General features: G+C 38.7%; 1 protein-coding gene across 5 annotated transcripts in view; it reads right to left on the bottom strand.

The window, feature by feature from the left end:
- MARK1 (microtubule affinity regulating kinase 1) overlaps positions 2216 to 12252 on the bottom strand; it is a 141120-nt gene continuing 131083 nt past the window's right edge. For 3 of the 5 annotated variants that reach the window (XM_018060170.1, XM_018060171.1, XM_018060172.1), the window contains exons 17-18: positions 8501 to 8545; positions 2216 to 4336 (exon numbers count right to left, since the gene is read on the bottom strand). In XM_018060170.1, coding sequence (XP_017915659.1) covers positions 3982 to 4336; positions 8501 to 8545 — 400 coding nt within the window. In that variant the 3' untranslated portion in view covers positions 2216 to 3981. The remainder of the gene's footprint in view (positions 4337 to 8500; positions 8546 to 12252) is intronic. The other 2 variants (XM_018060173.1, XM_018060174.1) reach the window with 1 other exon arrangement.

Below are 12252 nucleotides of genomic sequence, written 5' to 3'. Positions count from 1 at the left end.
CATAGTTACTTAGAAATAGTTCTTCTGGATACTGCTTGCTAAACTTTGTTAAGCAGGAACAACACAGTATTTAATCTAGGGTTAACTGGTTTCCACTACTGAGGCAAAACTTCTGAGTATTCTCCCCACGACCCATGAATTATGAGGTTTTTCACTACGGCTGGTTGGAGCAGGCACTACTTCTGTATGAGACTTGAGGATCCTTCCAGTATTTCAGGTGGTCCTTTCATTGGTTTCATGTAGTTTTCTCCATGTGTGTGCTGATCTCTGCGCATCTCTGGAGTTTTGGTATAGCTGTCTCCCTCCAGACTTTAGCTGCCTCAGTCTCCCTGGTCTCCCAGCTCTGACTCTTTAATGAGGGTGTACACCAGGTTCCATGTGGCTTCCCCTCCATGTATCACAGCCTAGAAACTCTCTCCAGGCAGACAGCTGGGTCAGTCACAAGGTTCATTTCACTTGTTTCCTCTTAAGGATCACTGTCCTTCATTGGCTGATATACAATGTCTTGAAAACACCCCATCAAAATGAAAACTCCATCCGAATCCGTTGTTTCATGTTTTGCCTTTGTTTGTTTTCTTGTTTTAGGTGGAAGGATGACTCTAGTACTTCTTCATGTTGGATGAAAGCAGAAGTCTTCATGTGCAAGCTGACAACTTGAATCATTATGCCCGGAAGCTCTCTCTGCATTCCACTCAGTAGAATATGGGCCACATTCTACTTATGCTATCCTGCTGATACACCTTTAGAAATCTCTCTCAAATATACCCTCCTTTCGATACTATGTCAACCATCTCTATCTAGACTATTTCATCCACACTTTACAGCTAATAGCCTCTGAAAAGATCTTCCTGGCTCTATCTAGCCTTCAATCATCCCACAGATTTCTATTAGATACAGATTTTTTTTTTTTTAACTGCTGTTTCCCCAGAACCTAGAACCTGATGCATATTGGTACTTGAAAAATTTGCCAAATTAATGACTTGCTCAATCAATTTATTAGGTATTTCCTGGGCTTCAAAAGCCCAAATTACTTCCCTCTAATCATGGGTCAAGTTCAAGCTGAGGCTGCAATCAATGCTTTACATATCTTCTATCCAGCAACCTAGGTAAACCCTGTCACACCACAAAATAAGTGGTTCATTTCTAAAATGTGTCTTACAGCCTTACTAACTCCCAGCCTTTTCTCACATGTTCCTTCATCGTCTTGAATTTTATCCATCCTCAAATCCCTCAAATGCCCTTCTTTTCTCATACTGATACAGAACCCACCCTTCTCTGAATTCTTACAGCATCTATTCCTTGTGCTTATTTGAGCACTTTCACTGTTTTCTACCTGGGTGTGTATTTTTGGTTTGGGTGTGTTTATATTTTGTCTTCCCAAAAGGACCAAAATCTTGCAGAAGTAGGAAACCCTCTTTTACAATTCCTTTATATATTTTAAGACACAGGAGATCCCTCAGTAGATATTTTTTTAAGTGAAAGCAGAGATCTTGATGGACAGACACATGCATTAAATCACTTATTTACAGTAAATTGGTATTTCACTCCATCACATGTCCTTTTTGTTACCCACATTGTGAAATGGTACTGTTGGTGAAAATCACTTCACAATAAAGTATTTCGGGTTTTAAATCAAATCCTTTCTTAGATTATATTATCGAGTCAGGATTCTGGAGCATATTTCATCTTATTATTTATCAAATTAATACAAAATAATTTAATATTAGTGATGTTATATCAAATAATATTTAAGCAGAAATGAAGGAAATCCTGATATCACATAGCCAGTGAACATATGTGGTATTTATTTATGCAAACATACCATAAAACTCCTCTAAAGCTTCAAAAAATGTTATGTTGCCATATAAAATGGAAAAACCTAAAGTGAATATTAAGATTTCATTTTTAGCTCATTAAAAAGTACTGAAGTAAAATTCCCTGCTACAAACATAGAAGAGATAACCAGAGTGAGAAAATGTAAAAAAAAAAAAAAAAAAACAATCAGTTTCTACTTTGGAAAAAGCATGTCTATTTTTCAAAGAATGTTTTAATTGATAGGAATTCCAATAAAAAGATTAAATTTTTTCTTGTCATGTCATAATGACATCTCAAAAATCTATATAGATTTTACCCTGTTAATTAAATTTAGCACACACAAAAGAAACTCCCCATACAGAAGACTTTTGCACTAGAAAACAGGTAATTCACATTCTGATAAAGAGCAAAAGACAAGTGCTTTATTATGAGAACTGTTCAAGTAAAATTTCAGTGTGCACCAGTGAAAGTGAATAAAGATTTGCATCTTTTTTTTTTTTTTTGAATGAACACTAAGTTAAAAGGGGGCTACACAGTTGTTTTTTGTTTTTGTTTCCAAACACCATCCTCTGCTAAGGCAAAAATACACTTCATTTTAGAACACAGCTGTTACAGAAAAAGCTACATCACAGTACAGTACAGATCACCCTAGTCTGGAAGCCATCATAAAATGGCACATCACCTGCGCTTAGAGCTTTCTGATGCAGGCTAGAATTACAGTATTTTGTCACAGCTTTATTTCTCTTTAAACTGATGAAATTGGAATACACTTTCTATTTCTCAGGAGTGTGCAGATGGGGCCCATATGCTGATATTACAGTAATTACAACATTAAATAACATTGCACAGTCAACCTCCAAGGCTAATTCAGTAGAAAACAACAAGTATTAAAATGTACCTTTACTAGTGGTTTTACATCGCATATATCACTAATTATGAAAGAAAAGTAGGCAAATGCCCAATTACAAAGCTGCACATTATAGGCATAATGATGTGGAATAAATACAAGAAATCTGGCAAAATATTAAAAACAAACAGGTCACATGGGAATCAACTGAACAACCACATAAGCGTAAATCAATAATATACTATTATAAATAGCATGTTTTGCTCCAAAGTCTCTTATGTAATGACAGATAGTACTATGTCAGGGGTGGATGGAGAGGCTTGGAGGGAGCATGAGGCAAACATTCCCAATGCCCATTAATTCCTGAGGTGGCATTATTTCTTAACTGATGCATTGTTCAACACTGTAAAGATGAGTTTGTGCTATGAAATGGTCCCAATATTATATTATACTTTCACAATTAATGTCATGGGATTTGGAAGGCATCAAACCTAAGTGACACTTTACATTATAGTAGCCATGTAAAATATTGACTCTCTTTAATTTTGCCGCTCCAATTAGTAGTGGGCCAGGAAACACTTTCAAGTTCAAAAGAAATTTTATGTAGATTTAACTTCTTCCCCAGGACTTCTTAGTTAGCTCAAGGCAAAGCTATTATTATTTTCATGTACTTTATTTTAAAACCTCTAAGTGCCAACACTGTAAACATTTTGTATCTTAACTAAACCTTGTCTGATAACAAGGATAAGAGCAAAGATAAGCAGAAGTAATTCTGTGTATAACAAAGCTGATCTATTTATCAGCTTCTGGTTCAAATTTAAATATGGTTTAAAAATAACTTTTAAAAGTCCATGCTACAATTGTAAAGACTAGTTTTCTGTGCACTTTTTAAACTCTGGACACAATTTTCAAAATTGCATGATGGAGATAAGAATTTTAAAAACCCACCAGAATGTAAATAACAGAAAGAATTTCAACTCAAAGCATTAAACGTACATTTACGTGCAGAAATCTAGACAACTATACAAGTTTTTAAGCAATCATCTGTTTTATTATACAACTCTATAAACAGAAGATGAACAGAAATACACAATATACTTACCTGTACATGTGAACCTACTTTTTTAGCTACAGATATTTATTATAGTTCATACTGACTTTAATTTTATAGTTCGTAACTATGTATAACCTTATTGCAATAAGGGCAAATTCTACATGGGGAGATTCACAGGCCAATCACATTAGGCATCACCAGTACATTCAAAAACTGTACCTCATATATGGGTGTATCTTCCCTGATCCTGTAAATTCGAATGTCTTTACAGCTTAAGCTCATTTGCTATTTTAGATGCAATGTTTTTAAAGGCAATAGATGTCCCGGATATTCGCTTGAAGCGGACTCCGTTGAGGGACAGTCGTGGCAACTTGCAGACTTCCATCTCCCACTGCACGAGGCTATCCTGCCTGGCATCACCATGGACGCAGAAAAGCAAAAACCTCTCTTTCTGTTCATAATCACAGTTATTTGCATCTAACACTTTGCGGATTTCTCTCATCATGTCATTGGGGTCCATTGAACTAGTGGTCTTCATGCTCCACGTGAACCGCAGAGAACGTGGCTTGGAATCTTTACCCTCCTCCTTTTCTCTTTCTTTTGGTTCCCCTGTTGTACTTCTGGAATTAGGGGACAGAGGGGGAAGGGGGGAAAATGAAGACAAAAATTCCTGTCAGCAAAGACATCAAAACACACACAAAATATAAGCAGTCACAACTCAGTGACTAATAAAATGACCCAGTTTGTAGACTACCTTCAAGTAGATACAAAGATTTGCATCATCTTGCTGTTACAAAAATCAGATTCCAGGTTGCCATCTGTTTTGATTCCTATTAATATCTTCCAATTAAAACAGCTTATTTTCTTAAATATATTTGTTTGTGGGAAATGTTTGCATCCGAAAGCAAACAACTTGAAATTTTTTCTCCGTATTTGTTTGAAAATGCAGATTCTCCATTTTCTATACATTTATACAGAATGGAGACCAAAAGCAAGTTGCTTATAAACACACATTTTTGAAATATAAAGAAAAATTTTTCTTTTTTTCTACTTTTTTTTTTTTTGCGCATAGGAAGTCTGGGAACCAGAAGAGTAGTAATGGCTACTGTGGGATTATTTGTACCTGATGATGTGCAGAAAGAATGTGGTTCTGCAGTGGGGTAACATGCAGGAGTGCAGACATCAGACTTCAATGTTCTGCTAAACATATCCTTAAAATAGTCTACAGGGCTCCAGGTGACCTATTACACTCCAACTCCCACCCCTAACCCTCCATCTATTATTTTCCTCCTTGCTCATACCCATCAAGACACTGGCTTCCATACTGTTCTCTGAACATACGGGGTATGTTTCTGCCTTAAGGCTTTTGCACAGGCAGTTCCCTCTGCCATAAATGCTTTTCCCTCAGATGGCTGCTCACTTTCTCCCTGTGGTCTATAATAACTATGCCTACTCTGGCATGGCCAATTCCTTACCTTGCTCTATTTTTCCTCTTAGTACTTATCACATTCTTATATACTATTTAGCTCACTTATTATATTTATCATCTGTCTTCATCACTAGATTGTAAATTCCAATAGGGCAAGTTTTGTTGGTTTTGTTCACTGATGTATCTCATACATCTAGAACTGTGCTAAGCAAATAGCAAGAGACTGACTTAAATGAGTCAACCTTACTGGATTTTCCTTATTGGAGGTCTCCCCATAAATAACATAGTATCATAAAACCTACTTCAAATAAGCAAAGACAGGTAAAATTAATAATTATTTATGACTCAGAAGATGCTATAATTAAATTTGTTGAGCAGTTATCCAAACATAGATGTTACAATTTTAACTTGCTAATCTAACTAACTTGTGTGTGATTTAAAGAAAAAAAAAAGGATACAATTTGAAAGGAATTTATATTCTACTATATAAATATTTTGTCTGTATACACATTTTACATCAATATTATCATATAATGTATATTCATGTATACATTTATATTTATACATTTTTATGTATTCATTTATATGTTTTCCTCCTCATTCTTAGATATTTCAACAGACAAACCTCTGCCAACTATGCCAACTTGAGAAAATTGGGAAAAGATTAAGTGTAGAAAATAAATTTCCAAAGACTATCAAGCAACTATGGAGAGCACTTATCTCAGTGTCTTCTCTATTAATCTCTTTTACTCATTCACTAAATCTAAGCTATGACATCACAGGTCTCTGGGTGTGTGTGCAGATCCAACCAGAATCATTCACCAGGACTATACACACAACATGGGCCATGGGATCAGTGTGCTAGGGCGGGGAGGTACCCAGGAGATCATGTGACTGAATACTCATTTTAAAAACAGAACTGACAACTGGGAAACTTAAATCACTTTTCCGCGGTGAAAAGCAAAGACTAGAAATCAGATGTTTTACTCCAAGTCTAGTTTTCTTTCCATTCCATCAAGGAAACCTGGTGACCTTAAGACAATAGGCACACACAAGGTATTTTTCTACCTGTATCTCAAAGGCATCACCACTGTTGTAACGTTAACTCTGCAAAGTGCCTGGACATACTGACATCAACAGTAACAGCTAACACTGACTTAGGAGGAATACGTACTGTAAGTGAAGTGAAATTCGCTCAGTCATGTCCGACTCTTTGCAACCCCATGGACTATACAGTCCATGGAATTTTCCAGTCCAGAATACTGGAGTGGGTAGCTTTCCCTTCTCCAGGGGATCTTCCCAACCCAGGGACTGAATCAAAGTCTTCTGGATTGCAGGTGGATTCTTTAACAGCTGAGCCACAAGGGAAGCCTGCTGCTGCTGCTGCTAAGTCGCTTCAGTCGTGGCCGACTCTGTGCGACCCCATAGATGGCAGCGCATAAGGCTCCCCCGTCCCTGGGATTCTCCAGGCAAGAACGCTGGAGTGGGTTGCCATTTCCTTCTCCAATGCATGAAAGTGAAAAGTTAAAAGTGAAGTCACTCAGTTGTGTTCGACTTTTAGCGACCCCATGGACTGCGATCCACCAGGCTCCTCCGTCTATGGGATTTTCCAGGCAAGAGTGCTGGAGTGGGGTGCCATTGCCTTCTAGGTGCCTAACATGTATTAATTACTCCTTTACCCCCTACAACAACCCTAGGAAGCAGTCAGAGTGAGGAAGCATGGGCGTGAAGAGTTAAAGTAACTTTCTTAAAGGTATACAGAGAGGTAAGTGGCACAGCATAGCTCACACCCATGAGGTCTGGCTTGAAGCCAGTGCTATTCACCACCATGAATAGGACAGAACCTCACTGTAACAGGTTGGGTCCCACCGGGGCTCCTTACTGCTTCTTCATCTGTAAAATGTCTACCTTTCACTTAGTTGTCATGAGGATTAAATGAACAGCTGGTACCTTACAGATAGTAGGTATCTGATAAGTTTGTTCAAAAGCAAAAAAAAAAGAGAGAGAGAGAGAGAGATAGACATATAGTCACATTAAAAAGATAAATGCATGCAGATTAACGGCAACATCAACGGCCACTTGTGACCTTACATGCTATTAAATATCTCAGGGGGAAAATCGAGGAGAAAGACAGGATGAGTTGCAAGAAGGGGGCTCAAGACTAAGTGACTCAGCGAGGGAGGGGCTAACCGCAAGAGTCCTGCATGTCTAACAGGCAAAAGGAGGCTGAAAATTGTTCTGCCTCCCTCTGGCTGGCTCCCCATTGAGGTGACTTGGGTACCTAATCCCAAAAGAGAAACATTTCAATTATGAGTAAACACACACACAGCACAGTTTGTAGAAAAGACTACATAGGGATGCTCAATACAGCTTTTCCAAAGCTGACGGTGGTTTTTGATTTTGGCTGCTTGGCACGTGGGATCTTAGTTCCCCAACCAGGGATTGAACCTGAGACATGTGCACTGGAAGTGCAGTCTTAACTACTGAACCACCAGGGTTTCCAAAGCTCATAGTGCCTTATTTTTCAAGTAATTTTAAAAGAAGAAATTAAATTGAGACCTGTGCTTAGCTGGTCAAATATACTCCCTGAATGAAGCCAGGCCTCTGTCCTACTGAGGAACTGCTTGTCAAGGTTCTAAGGTTTATGCGTTACCCCTTAATGCTGGTGTACATTCAAAATAATCAAACGTCTTCGTTTCTTAAACTTCCCATTTATAAATACAACACAAGCACTAACATGTCACTAATGTGGTCCACACCAGTGGCGTCAATGCCCCTCCCTGCCAATCACAAACCCTGGGGGTAGGGCCCAGCCACCTGTTTCATCCAGCTCTCCACCCTATTCTGACTGTGCTCAACTTTGCGATCCATCACCAAAATGAATACACAAGCAGTATTAAGTGTCAAAAAAGCCATAAAATATGGCAGGGTGAGAGTTTTGAAATGTGGTCCACCAATGAATAGCCCCTTAAAATATATTTCTAATATCACAGCTTCCTATGTATTTGGTTACCTCAATGTTCTGGGTTATTTGACTAATTTTATTTACATCATTTTTGTGAGAAAAGGATCAGTACATTTTAATCAATTAATTCTTCTGCATGTTTAAGATGTTTTTTAATAGGACAGAAAGGCTATAAGGCATACAATTCAAAATAATGTTTAGGAAACACAAACAAAGTTAATAATAAATACTAGGCAACATTAGGAAAGCCCATACCAATATAAAAATTATAAATGCACATTCTATCTAGTTATTAGTTCTCTCCATGTTTATTAAGTGCTGTCAAGTATTTCAAAAGAACGTCTTCACACACAGGGACCTAGCAGCGAAGTATTAATAGTGGCTCCTCACCTTGAGGTGTCGGCTCTGCCACTGGCTTCGCCTTCACTTGGATCCCTCAAAACAAAGTGAAGGTTGAGATTTAATGATAAAAGTGAAAAAAAATTACCAAGAAAACCTGTATCTAAAATGATTTTAAAATTAACTTGTTGAGCAAATTTCTAGCATGACAGATCTCTATTACTAGTCAGTTTAATATCATTTATGTTTTTCATCATAACCACACTTGACTATCATTTATTGAGCGTCTACTGGGTATTGTCAGAGAGGACATGCTAAGTGATGGTTTAGGATTTTTACGTGATCTTCCAATTTCCAGCCATGACTTTAAAGTCATAATTTATCTTTTCACTTTTAGTTCAATCTAAAGTTAAAACTATTTAATAATTATCAGCAGCAAGATTTAACTTCATAATGGTTATTAACCATAATTGGAGTAGTCGCTCAATTCAGAAAAATATACATGAACCTTGCAGTGAGAAATAAAGCTTAACATATAAGTATTTCTGAAAATAAATATAGTTTTTAAATATGCAAGTAACTTATTTCAGAAGTTATGCTAATGATTCATGCACATGATAAAATATTACAGCACACCAAACAGCCTATCCAAGCAGATGAGTCTAAAAACATGAATTCAATCTTAAAAGAAACACTGATCTTACCTGTATATCCACCTGTGAAATAAAACCAGGAAAACTCTACTAACTGTTCTTTTGTTGAATGTAATTTGTCATATTCAAAGGTAATTAAGTATATACATAGGAGTATCAAGTTATAAACCAGCTGAAATAGACTGAGATGACTTGTGATAGCGAAACAGTACTAAATAGCTGGGAAAAATCAACAACTTGAACCCTTAAGTTAACATTTTCTTAATGTTTTAACCATTCCAGAAACATTATTTATGTAAAATGAATGCAACAGGAATAAAATCAGTACCACTTTCCTCATCCCTCAAATTAATAACAATGTTGTATATCAGTACAGCAAGCTCTAAAACTTCAACTGGTTAAAATATGAATGCCTTATATACTTCTCAGGGTCTTTAACTATAGGAATTTCGTGACAGACGTATTCGGTAAAAACCATTTTCCTATCTGAATTAAAAAGGATAGTAAGATGTACTTTCACATTCAAATAGGTTTTCTTAAATTTCTATTTTTAATAACTGGCATCTTCCTTGGGAAGTATAATAAAAGTTCAAAGCCATTTACACAAACCTATCTTACTACAGCACACTGAAATACAACACATTTTTGAGGAGGCTCCAATGAAGTGTGCATTTTGAGTTACATGTAGATATAACGATAGATATTGAGGGGCAGTCTTTTGATTGGGCACGAAAGATAATAATGCTGCTGATTCCTGCTGCTAAGATAAATTTCCTTTAACAGGAAGGGACCTACGTTGCACTGGACTTTTCTACGGCTGGCAGACTGATGCCCAACTGGAAGCATTAGGAATGAAACACACCTTAGGCCCTACTTCCCTTGCAATAACTATTTGCAACTGACTCGTCACATCATTTCCCATATCCTGTTTGTGCCTGCCTGGATGCCACAAAGAGATTGACTGGAAGAATTTCTGCTATTTGGCAATGGTTTCAAATAGTGCGTAAGTCAGCTCCAAGCAGCCACAGAGGGAGGCACCTGGGGTTAGAGAAGTGGAGCTGGCTGTAACAGCACATGCAGTGCGTGCAGCATGGTTCTCCAATATTTTAAAGTTTAAAAAAGCCACATACCTTATATATAATCAGCTGAACTAATCCGGTTATTCCCTATATAAGAGCTATGGGGTTCGATATAATCTCTAGTCTATACAGCAGGTACACAGAACTCCTCCAAAACAAATCATTCTAAACACTTGGAAACAGAAAATCTATATCCTCCCCTGATGGATTATTCTAGTGTAAATCACTTAGAAAGTTCTTTCTTAAGCCCAGAAAACAACTCTTTCATGTGGTCATTTTGGCGTCCAGCTTCTTACTGGCCAAGGAGAACTACTAGCTGGCTTCTTTGTGATAATGGTTTTCAAATACATGAATGATTAATTCTGAACTATTTTGTATCCTTCTTTTCTTAAAGCTTAATAATCCAAATTCCTTTACTTTTCCCCTATAAAATCCTACATTTCCCCCCATCTTTTAAAGCCTTCAGTAGCCCATCGACTGAGTTGGTTCCTGAACCTGTGAGGTGTCTTGGCTTGCAAGTTGGGCGTGAGCCAGCCCTGCCCCCAGCACATGGGGTGTGGTGTGGATCCCGTGGAGGTGTCAGCGTGTCGCTCCATTTCTTCCAGCTTTAGGTAGAGTGAGGTGAGGAGGCCAAAGGGAATACAGAGAAAGGCCAGGCTTGAGCCCAGGACAAGTTTAAGAAGAGAAGTGGGAAGGATGATAACTTGACAGTTGAGTTGAGGATATTAAATAAGGCACTGAAAAAGTTCTGTAGTTTATTGCCAAGCCTCCAACACCCAAAAGCTCAAAAGGCTGCAAATGCATAAAGATCAGCTGCATGTCCAGTCTGTCTGTTGCTAAAGAGCTCAGTGGCTCCATCCCTGGGATGGAAATTCCTGCTTGCCTGTCTTCCTGCATTAAGTCATCTGAAGCAGAATTAGATGGCCCCACCTCGAGCCACAAGATGCTACCCTTATGGCACTGTTGTGAACACAAATATATTTGTAAAGCCAAAGCTGCTCATAGGGTGACAAGTGACCTCAGAGCAGAACTGAGCATTTTTTCTCTTCTCTAACCACATCCAGAATTAATTAAAATATGTTAAAAGTCAAGACATTAAAAAACCTTATTGGATTTCCCTGGTGCTAAGTGGGTAAGAATCCACTTGCCAATGCAAGGGACATGGGCTCAGTCCCCGGCCTGGGAAAATTTCACATGCCTTGGAGCAACCAAGCTGTTGTACCACAAATAACAAGCCCCAACTCTACAGCCCACGAGCCACAGCTATTGAGCCCACTTGCTGCAACTACGGAAGCCCGGGTGCCCAGGTGCCCTAGAGCCTGTGCTCTGCAACAACAGAAGCCACTGAAGTAAGAAGCCCACACACTGCAAAGAAGAGCTGGCCTTGCTCGCCCCAGCCAGAGAAAGCCTGCACAGAGGACCCAGCATAGCAAAAAAAAAAAAAACCCTCTAATTTCTGACAAATAGCAGCAAACAACGTCCTCCCTCGCTTCTTTCTTTCTGCCCCCTCAAGCCCTCTACTCGATGACACTGTTCAAAGGCGAATAAGGGCACGGTGGAGCCTGAGACCCTTTCACACTAGCACCCTCCACAGGCTGGCTCTGAACACTTTCATTCCCTCAACCTCGTCCTCTCTTTCAGGACCTGCTTCCTTCAGAGCACTTATCAGAACGTCTAATAACGTTCTTCACTTTTTAAACTGTCTTCCACATTATTCATCTACTCATGGGATAAACATCTACTGAATGCCACACCACATGTCAGAGGAAGCATTCACTCTTCGGCAGGAGATTGATTCAGCACAGAACAGAGCAAACCGACCACAAGCCCCTGTTCTCACAGAGAGTGTCTTCTCCTTGGGAGAGACACATGACGAACAAGTCAGTCAAGGAAATCCACTATTTCAGGTAGAATCAAGTGCTGTGGAGAAAAATAAAGCAGGAAGAGGGAGTACTGGGAGGAAGAGGTGGTGATGTCCAACAGGGGGTTGAGGAAGTGACAGTCCAATAAAGACCTGAATGAGGCGCAGAAGCCAGCCATGCAGGTGTCAGGGGCGTACGAAATCCTGAAC

The sequence above is a fragment of the Capra hircus genome, chromosome 16 (assembly GCF_001704415.2).
Source record: "Capra hircus breed San Clemente chromosome 16, ASM170441v1, whole genome shotgun sequence".
Classification (NCBI taxonomy): Eukaryota; Metazoa; Chordata; class Mammalia; order Artiodactyla; family Bovidae; genus Capra; species Capra hircus.
This window is presented reverse-complemented; position numbering and strand designations above follow the sequence as displayed.